Here is a 10,421-nt window from a genome sequence, read left to right on the forward strand (position 1 = left end):
AACTTCCACACTTGTAGCCGAAGGAATGGGAAGGAAGAGGATGATGTTGTGACCATCAAGTTACCCATTGTGGAGGAGATCAACGATTGATAACTATTCTTCCTACATGTTTCACTTGTCATACAATACCCAACATTATTTATGCGAATGTTGCTTATCTTGTAGACATTCATCATATGGATGTTGATCTTGCTATTTGGGGGGTGGATGTCAAAGTGATCTTTCTCATGTGAAGGCTACTTTTGAATTTGTGTTATGTTGGAACTTGTCAAGTCATGAACTATGAATTGTCATTGCAAATTTGGAGATGTCATGAACTATGTTGGAACTTGTCAAGTCATGAACCACTTATTTGTGTTATGTTGAACTTGTCAATTGACACGAACTTGGAATTGTCATTGCAAGTTTGTAATCATGCCGTTCAATTATGATAAGACCTTATGTTTGTGGATGTGATATTTGTGCTATTGTTCCTGTCAAAATCAATTGTTTTGATGTCCAAAATTCAAATGAAATGATGTCCAATTTAGTTATGCTTGTTGTCCAAATTTAGTTATGCTTGTTGTCCAAATAAAATGTTTGTGGCTGTGATATTTATGATATTGTTCATGTCAGAATCAATTGTTTTGATGTCCAAAATTCAAATGAAATGTTGTCCAATTTAGTTATGCTTGTTGTCCAAATTTAGTTATGCTTGCTGTCCAAATGAAATGTTTGTGTATGTGATATTTGTGCTATTGTTCATGTCAAAATCAATTGTTTTGATGTCCAAGATTCAAATGAAATGTTGTCCATCCTCTTTATTGTCGATTCTATCCTCCTTTGAAACAAAGATTCTAAATGTTCGAAATTTATCTCGTATATGTGGTAGGGTTTAGGGTACCTAGGAGGACTATATATGTTGTATTTTTGGTCCATTTTTGCTTGCTGTCCATCCTCATATATGTTTCTGTTCATCCTCATATATGCTTGCTTTCCATCCTCATATATGTAGTGACCTGAAGTTAATTCTAGAACATCTCCTTGTCAGGACCATGCATCACTAAACCTGAACTTAACTGAAGAACTTATTTGGTTCCAATCACTCTTCCTCTGTAGTGTTCAAACAGAGGCAAAAACAGTCAAATATTAGCTGAGAGTGGCCAAAACAGAGGGATTTTTTTTGCATAAACAGAGGGTTTTTTGTCCATTTGCTTTACAATATCAAAAGATGCCTACACAGTGGCTAAATAGAGGCTAAAACAATAACTAAATCACTCCCAGCAACCGGTCCAGTCGGTCCTTCAGAGCCTAACTGAGCCTGGCACTAGTTGGCCTTGTCCTGGGAAAGAGGCTCGCTGGCCACCACGGTCCGGTCCGGTCCAGACCGGTCGCGGCCGGTACAAAGCAAGGCTCGGTCAAGGACCAGATTGCGTCCAGCCTGAGGCGTTGGCGTGCGAGGCCTCCGACGCTGAATGGATTTGGATGGGGTTGTGTGGCTATAGGTGGGTAAGGATGGCAATGGGTAGGGTATGGGACGGGTAGAGCAATACCATACCCATACCCATTTAGTTAATGGGTATAAAATTCTACCCATACCCGTACCCATGGGTATGAAACTTTACCCGTATCCATACCCGACGGGTACCCATACCCATTGGGTACCCAACGGGTAGATCAAATAGTACACGAGTTATTTGCAATTCTACATTCATTTATAGCACATTTTACAAAAAAATCATTGATCATAACTCAATAATAGATAGATGAGTACATGACAATTATCTCAATTCAAATTGACAATTGGTGACAACTTTAACATAGGTTCATAAGCTCACAACATAAATTTAACATAGGTACACTTATGAATCACAGGTAAGGTTCACATGTCAATATAAAACGGGTAGGGCATGGGTATATCCATGGGTAAAAGGCTATACCCGTGCCCTACCTATGACTTAACGGGTAGGGTATGGGTACTACTCGTGGGTATAAAATTGTGCCCATACCCTACCCATGCGGGTACGGTATCCGTGGATACCCGTACCCATGGGTAAAATTGCCATCCTTATAGGTGGGGTTGGATGGATTTGGCTGACGGGGTGGAGTTGTCCGAGCGTGTTCGGGCACTCCCCATACGCAAAGCAAATATGGGTTGTATTTGGGGAGTGCCGGTAAGTCGAGTCATATGGGAGAAATGAGGAGGTTGGCTGGATGGCATTTTTTCCTTCTCTCTCTTGTCTGGACAGTGTCCAGATAGTTCGATGGGACATTTGAGGGGGTATGGTTGTAGATGCTCTTAGCGGCCACATCCAAAGGCTAGTGAATCCAACCTCCTCAACATCAAAAGACAGTATGCATATTTCAAAATTACTAAAATGCACTTAAAAAAACAATGAAATAATGCATTCCAAAATTAGTGAAACGTGTTCCAAAATGTTTTAGCACATATACTTGCAACCTGAAATTCATCCAGGTGCATAGTTAAAACAACGGAAAGATAATGTGGAGGTGTACATATGAGCATGCATACGTGGCCACCAATTTGACGACCACGGAAAGGTAAGTTTTCCTCGGTGACCCGGGAAAAAGGCCAGGCATATTGCCGTCGTCCGTCCGGCTCACCCGGCGTCGCACGCCCCTTTAGCCCTTTCCTTTTTTTTTGCTGGGGGGCCTTTTCTTTTCTTCACCCTATTTCCTCGCCGTGTACAGCAACTGATCTTGGTTCTGGAGGCGCCGTACGTGTGCTCGCAACTCAGGGTTGATTCGTACTAGTACTGTATGCCGCTGCCGCAGAGGCGGTGGGATGATTCGCATGCCTTTGGTTGTCGCCGCGTACGCAGAGAAGCATTTCTAACGGGATTGCCTCGGCCAATCACACGCTGCCAGATACGCCGGGTCCCACCCTAGAATCCAACTGCCTCCACGGCGCTGCGTCGTGTGTTGACATGCCTTTATTTGGTGGTGGGTCCCACCCAAGTACGTAGTACTGCATGCAACGTGCAAACACGGGATGACGCTTCCTATTCTCTCTCGTCTCTCTCTCTCTGTGTCCAAAGAAACCCATTCCATTTAGTAATTTAGATCATCGATATCTTCTGAGCTGAAATTCCGATTTTAGTATTATTTTTCATATTTGACCTCCTTTCGACAAGGTCTTCGAAACAAGACCAATCTTGGATATATTTGAATCTCAGTTATGTCCCGTTGCTTTAGCCATATTTCAATTAACCGGAGTATATAGTAGTGTGGATATGCCTCATATCCATACTACTACATGCAACATGAAATTCATCCACGCGCATAGTTAAAACCAGAGATAATATATACTCGTCGCCTGCTCCACCCTCAACCCATCTGGAGAGTTCGGAGGCAAGCCTGCTGCAATGCAAGCGGCACGTCGTGCTTGGACGGCCTCCATCTTTGCCTGGTGAGCTCCTGCCGGAGCTCCATTTCTGCGTGTGCCCCACCCGTGCGACGTGGCGGGCACGTTCGGGCTTCCCTGTATCCGCACTAGGTATGGGTTTTATATAGACGGGCGCCGGATAGCCTGGACGTATAGGGACGGTTTAAGGGGTTCAATTGGATTGCATTTTCATGACCAGACACTCACCTGTCCGCCCGGCCGGACGTAGAGGGGATTTGAGGGCTTTGATTGTAGATACTCTTATCTATGTTGCAGTGTTGCCAAACGTTTCGTCCTGGGTGACATCATGGCCAAAAAATGCGGAGAACATTTTAGTTTTGAGAATTTTGTTCTGTCCCTTTCCTTGTTTCACTTTAGCCACCCATGGTTTCAACTTCGGCATTTCTTATAGCGTGACCATGCTTAATTTTGCAAGCCAAGAGCACAACATCTTTTCTTTTGCCACCAATTAGGATGGAGATACTTGAAAAGTGGTGACATTCTTCAATCCAAACATATGTCGACTATGATGAATGAGCCGACATTCTAATTCCAATGGAAACTATCTGTGGAGGTGATGAAAAACGAGCAACCACATTCGAAATTAGTAGGGTGGAAAAGGAATTCAAAATTCAAAAGGAGAGCAGCAGCAATGAAGGGGAAAGGAGAAAAGAAAAGAAAACACATGGGAGAGAAGCTTGAACCCTCCAACCAGGCCAGCGCTTTGTCGCCACCTGCTCCAAGCCTCGCAAGCTAAACCATCCTCCACGCCCACGCCGTCGCCGCGGCAACCAAACCAACCACCCAAAGCCCCGAACCCTCTTCCAATTCGCCTCTCTCCCCCCACCGCCTCGAATCCGCCCTCCCCACCGGCGCCGCGCCGCCCGAAGCCGACGCCCTCCCCGCGCCGCGCCTCCGCGTCGACGGGCCCAACCTCTCCCCCTCCGGCATTCCGAAGCTCCTGTGCGGCAACGGGGGCATGACCGAGGCACTGCCACTCGCCGAGGCGCTCGTCACCGCCCACCCGCGGTCCACGGTGGCGCTCAATTTGGCAGGCGATCTTCATAGCCAGATGAGTTCAGCGCTGTTCGAGACGGGGTCCAAGACTGATGATGAGGATGTGCTGCGCCAGTCGCGCGATCATTCAGTTCTGGCCCTGGCCTACTTCACCGAAGCCAAGCGGTTTGCGCCACGCTGCATCGTGACTCCTGTCTTCCGAGGGAACGAGCTGATGTGCCTTGCAAAGCTCGGTGAGCTTGAGAAGGAAGTCCTTCCTGAGATTAAGCTTCCCTTCGACACAGATGTTGCGTCCGTTGTGTCTCTTCATGCCAATGGGTTTACTGACCGGATTGCTGACATCCAATCTGAGTTCATCCATGCCAGTACCATGATTGACCCGGACGACCCAGCCAGGCATAACATCTGGTATGATATTCGTCGGCGCACCCGCACCCAACACGGGAACAAACGGCGAACCAAGCACGCCAGCCACAGGCTTGAAGGGCTCGAACAGGGCTACCAGCTCATCCACTCGTCGCCCAAGGACAACATTACCAAAGCAAGAGCAGAAGCTTCAGATAAGCTACACGAGATAATGGGATTTGTGTGTGATCAGTTTGTGCCTACCAAAGTGGAGGAGATCTTGCGTAAGGATGTTGCTGCTGCAAGAGAGGAGGCAAAGAACTTGGCTGCAACTTATGGCTACTGTGCCCGAGCACGCATGCTAGAAGGTTATGTGGAGCTGAAGCACACTACAACAGTGGGTGGACCACAGTTTAAGGCAATGTTAAGAGAGCTGATCCAGATGGTCCATGAAGCAGCGGCTGCTTTCAAAGGTTCTATCATCATTGCAAAGTTCCTGGCTGAGCTCTACTCTGCACTTGACCAAGATGAGTACGCAATGAGCATTGTGCAAAGAGCCCTTCTAGTCCATAACCCTGACGACCCGGGCAGACATGATGTGCCTGTTGGTTGCACCCCAGGGGACTGCTCTCAAGATAGGATTGCCACTGTCCAAGACCAACTTCGTCAGATGCTTGCCAGGATTGAAGCAAATATAAAATCAAGAAGCCATCCAACAGGTAATTTCCTTTCCTCTTCTCTAAAACAGTGTACTGCTCTTGCTAACTAGATGAATTGAACTTATTGACAATTGATTGCCTGTTTCCTCAGATCTTTTAGGAAGTGAAGAAGACGTTGCTGAAGTTGACAATGGAAGTCCGGTCAACGGAAAGGGGAAGAAGAAGAAGAAGAAGAAGAAGAAGACAGAGAAAAAGCCTGCAGTGCATCAGGCATTTAGGTATTCACAGAAGAAAAAGGCGCCCAACCCGAGCAGGATACCTGTATGGGAGGACTGGCTTCGAAAGAACAGAACAACACCTACACCGGCATCTATTCCTCCCATACATGTAAGGCCATCTCTCGCTGATTCCTTAAAATTTAGTCCCTTATATGCCTTCTTTATACTTGAGTTCTTATAACTTGGTTAGTTAAACGGTGGTCTGAACTAGCCGGACCTGCTAACATTTAGTTAAATGATGGACTGAACAACTAAACTTTCTCTGATGCAATGTTTCTGTCCTTAGTAATTACAACCAATTTTGAACCTTCAGAACAGTTGTTCCTGTCTCCAGGCAGAATTGACGTTTGCCAAGGTGTGTTCAGTGCAATAACACTCTTCCCTTTGAGATTTCACTTTGTGTGACAACCAATGATACACTTTGAAACAAAGTAGAATGACTGTTTCTTTCTACGAGCAGAGTGTTATTACAGCCAAATAAGGAAGACCAAAGAGCTAATACAATTGTTTCACTAAACCAAAACTGCATTGATTTTAGTTTCAACAGAAATACTGATCGCAACATTGAAACTAAAATCTGGTGCATGTTGTTCAGTATTACCATTGAAACTAAAATCAATACAGTTTCTGTGACACTGTTCAGATCATAGCTAACATGTCATCAATTTTTCTGACACTGTTCAGTTATGAGTTGCCAACATACGAGTATCCAACACCTTGTCTTAGACGACACCTTGCTGAAAACAAATGAAACATAAACAACTTGAAATATTTTCCAACATTAATTATAACGATGATTAACCCTAGCAGTTAGAGTCTGGCAGTGTGACCGATAAATCAGGGTACTCCCAACCAATCCAATATTGCCATTCAGCTCAGCAAAAGCAGCTAGGGGGATTTGATTGGTTCTTGTGAAGGGTGGAACTGAGAGATAAGGCCAAACAATTCAATTCTGATTCAAGGCCACATAAAACAGGAACTAGAAATCCTGATCAGGATAACAACGTCTTTGCAAATTTTCGAAGAATAGATTATTATCTGCCCATCTCGAATAACAAATACGTGGAAGACTTCTAGCTTTAACTAGAGTACCTCTTCCTCTTTTACCTTCAGATTATTCTGCTAGTATGTTTTAAATGGTTGTTTCTTCACAGATGGTTCAACAGCAGCTTGTGCCAGAGTCTGAGGTGAACCTGTATGTCGAGTACTGCCAAGCACTTGCACAGTGTTCAAAGGAGAATTCCGTATGTCACCTATGCTGTTTCGAGGGACTTTACTGCTCTCGAGTGAAGATAAATGATGTAAGCATCTTCATACTATTGATTAGTGCATATATTAATTTGATTTTCTGACTTCTAGCTTTGGTTGAACAGATCGATAATCACTATCGGGAAAAGCACAGCTTGAGCCTGGGACAAACTTTCAAGTGCCCTGAGAAACCCTGCAACATCGGGCTTCGCAGCTACACCGACTTCCGGAGGCACCATTACTTCGTTCATCGGTTAACACCTGGCTGGTGGAAACCGGAGAGTTAGTTCAACTTGAAGGTTACAGGGGAGGGTGGTGCAAAGATCTAGCTGTTTTAGCCCATGTTTTTGTGTCAGTGTAATAAGCATAGTTGTTTGCTGGTGGTGGTCATCCAATTCCAGGGATGAAACATAAAAACTGGAAAATCTTTGACAATGTGCCAAGATGAGGTGCTAGTGCTACCTTCTTAGCAATGCGTATGTAGAAGTGGATCGTTGTGTGATGTCCTTGTTTTGCTTTCTTATCTTTTGATCTTTTTCCAGTTTATACTCTGTTGGCTACGGCTGTAAGACTACTTGTTAAATAAAAAACTGGAACTTCTTTTTTGTTTTTTTTCCAGATTGCATATGTAGAAGTAAAAAAATGTCATATCTCCTGACCACCTGCAATATCTTTTGAATACCTGTAACATTAACGTGATGCTAAGCACTTGAATTGTGATTTCACACAGCCGCAAGCTACAGGTTGATAACTGAGAGAGAGCGCAATTCATGACTTATAACTTTTATTTAGCAAAGTTATACCATCATATCTTTCTAGGATGAATTTTCACAAAATTATGTTTGCTGACTGTCCAATACAAATATCGTGTTAACTTCTCTAAATTGGAATAGTCTAGCCTCAGATGCTGAACTTGTAGGATAAATATCGAGTGTGGGGTGTCAGCTGGAAGGCCAGACAGATGTGTCTCTGCCTTCCTAAGTGCACCTTGGAGTCGCAGGGTACTGAGACTGCGAATTCTGTCGTTCAACATAATGGTCTGAAGAAAGAAAGAAAATATTACATGCTCATCGTGATTAAACAGCAGGTGTAACAGTTCAGTTCAAACTTTGTAGATTGGATCATCAGGCTTTTGCACTTAGTTAAAGAATTTGTTCTAAAACATTTTTTACTTAACAAATGCACAAATCATCAGGGCAAATCCCGAACACATTAAGTAAGATCGTGTCTATATTCTCTTACAGGCTGACTATGCTCATATGCTGCTTTTAGATATATCTAAGAGATTGACATGCCATTAACAAATGATGTAAGCCTGTCAGTTTTCAACAACAAAGATATAGTTTTTCTAGAGAACCTTCAGCAAAGATATATATAGTCGAATGATCCGATGTACAAAGCCAAATGATCCAATCTACAAAGCGAGACACTGGAGAGTGTAACCTACCATCCCCTTGTAGTTGTGCGCGCGAAGGATTTAAAGCAATGGGTACATGCTCTCCTTGTCATGGAACAGCTCCGACAACAAGTGCCTGTTCAGAAACTGCACACCGTTGCCAGTGCACTTCGACAGCGATGGGCGCGGGAAGGAGGCGTTGAATGGCTCAAAGTCCAGCTCAAGCACAAATTTGATATCGGCGCTGCAATTTGAACGGAAGAAGCGTTATATGGTAAAACTAAGGTATAAGCTAGACTCTTGGAGCTTAATAATTTCACAAAATCACAGATACCTTCCATTCGCCAGTTCTTCCTTGAGCTGCAAATACTCAGGGACACTTAAGTCCTCAACACCAAGCTCGCTCACATTTACCCTCACATACTCTCCAGACACCGGGCCTTAGCCTGATGGTGAGAGCAACCCATGGAGGGATGAAAATTGCCTCTTGTATGAGAAACCAACAGATCAAGAGCTGAACATCACTGGAATGACAGTGCAGTGAGTTTTGGTGGTGCAAACATGTGCGCCCCTTAGTAGATCCTCAAAGGAGGTGTCCTTCAGCTTCTCGCGCTCGGCCTCAGGGATTGCGGCATTGTACTCAGCAGTGATCTGATGGGGCTGCAGCATCCACTTTTCTTGGTTAACAAGCCTGAATAATTTATCGCATAACAGCAGGTGGGTTAGATCTATCAACAAACGTTACTCAAACAAAGCGTGGTCACAATTGTAGCACCAAGACAAATGTAAGGAGCGGTAATAAAATGTTCATCTTCTTTATTATAAGTATAAATACAACCATCAGTAAGAAGTTATTAAAAGACAAATAGAAGCAGCAGAATATAGAAATACAGGAACAATTTTTGAAACTTTATCATTTGTTCTTTTAAATTTTTAATGGATCTATCAGTTTTTTGTTCTCTTTACTCGTTCTCATGTTCCGGCATTCCCGTGATCATTTCACGCTTTGTATGGCCAAACGATGATGGCGGCCGTCACACCGAGAGAGCCGAGCCGGGGAAGGGAGCAGAGACGGAGGAGGAGAGGGGGAACCACCACGTCGTTGGAGGAGGGGAGGCGACGGGGAATAGGTGGATAGCTATTCCCACAAGTAGAGGTGGCTGGGCAGCTGCATCTGATAGTATCCCTACATTTGTTCTTTCTTCAATAAACACATTGTTTCGTCTGTTTTGTACCTTTTGCTCTGCCATTAGATAGATCCCGGAAGTACTACAATCACTTATTGTTTAATACTTTGTTATGATTTAATTTGATCATAATTTCATTTTAAATTCAGTGGTTATGGCAGCTATGTATCAATATTTATTTATGTAGGTCCTCTGGGGCAGGGCTTTGCAAACGCTGTTGGACTAGCACTTGCTGAGAAACACCTAGCTGCTCGTTTCAACAAGCCCGATTTAACTGTCAGGGACCACTACACGTAAATTAGTAAGATCCTCTGGGGCAGGGCTCTTGATCAATGATTTGAATTGATAAATAACATCTCTTTTGTTCTCAAGTTGTTGAAATTTCCATGCACAAAATTTCAGTCACACATTTTTCTTTGTGATAAATTGCAGTCACACAGGATAAGGACAAAGAGAAGAAGAGGAAGAGGAAGAAGTAGAAGATCAAATTATGTCAGGCTATTGAGCATCTACACATCAAGCTACAAGATATGGTGAATTGTGGCACATCACTATGTGGCTAGTAGCAAAGCATAGCTCCTCGACAATGACAATAACATCTACACTGACCTCACGCATGACTATCTCGACCATGACTAATGTGCCCTTACTTTTAATAACCTCTCCAAAGGCTATGAGGACTATCACCTTGCCTCAGCTCCTCATGGGCTTCTTTTACAATAATTGCATACGCAATGTACTACTTGTCCCTGCCGCTTCTACTGACACTGCGGGGGATGTCAGTTTTGTTGGATAATGAACAACTGCATTCACAGGAGGGCCAAAGGCCAATACATATACATGTGTATGGTAAAGTGCAAGAGACCCCTTATACAATGGGGGTAAACCAAAAAGGGCTATACACAT

General features: G+C 43.9%; 1 protein-coding gene across 1 annotated transcript; it reads left to right on the forward strand.

The window, feature by feature from the left end:
- Window positions 1-4,364: 4,364 nt before the first annotated feature.
- Window positions 4,365-7,219, forward strand: LOC123191450 (uncharacterized). Its single transcript, XM_044604180.1, has 5 exons — window positions 4,365-5,466; window positions 5,558-5,793; window positions 5,998-6,039; window positions 6,839-6,928; window positions 7,058-7,219. The coding sequence occupies exons 1-5, from the start codon at window positions 4,365-4,367 to the stop codon at window positions 7,217-7,219; spliced, it is 1,632 nt and encodes a 543-aa protein (XP_044460115.1).
- Window positions 7,220-10,421: the final 3,202 nt, after the last annotated feature.

The sequence above is a fragment of the Triticum aestivum genome, chromosome 2A (assembly GCF_018294505.1).
Source record: "Triticum aestivum cultivar Chinese Spring chromosome 2A, IWGSC CS RefSeq v2.1, whole genome shotgun sequence".
In the NCBI taxonomy this organism is placed as follows: domain Eukaryota; kingdom Viridiplantae; phylum Streptophyta; class Magnoliopsida; order Poales; family Poaceae; genus Triticum; species Triticum aestivum.

Coding starts and splice junctions, on each gene's coding strand:
- LOC123191450 (XM_044604180.1), top strand. CDS start 4,365: ATGACCGAGGCACTGCCACTCGCCGAGGCGCTCGTCACCGCCCACCCG. Junction 5,467..5,557: donor ATCAAGAAGCCATCCAACAG/GTAATTTCCTTT, acceptor CTGTTTCCTCAG/ATCTTTTAGGAAGTGAAGAA. Junction 5,794..5,997: donor CATCTATTCCTCCCATACAT/GTAAGGCCATCT, acceptor TTGAACCTTCAG/AACAGTTGTTCCTGTCTCCA.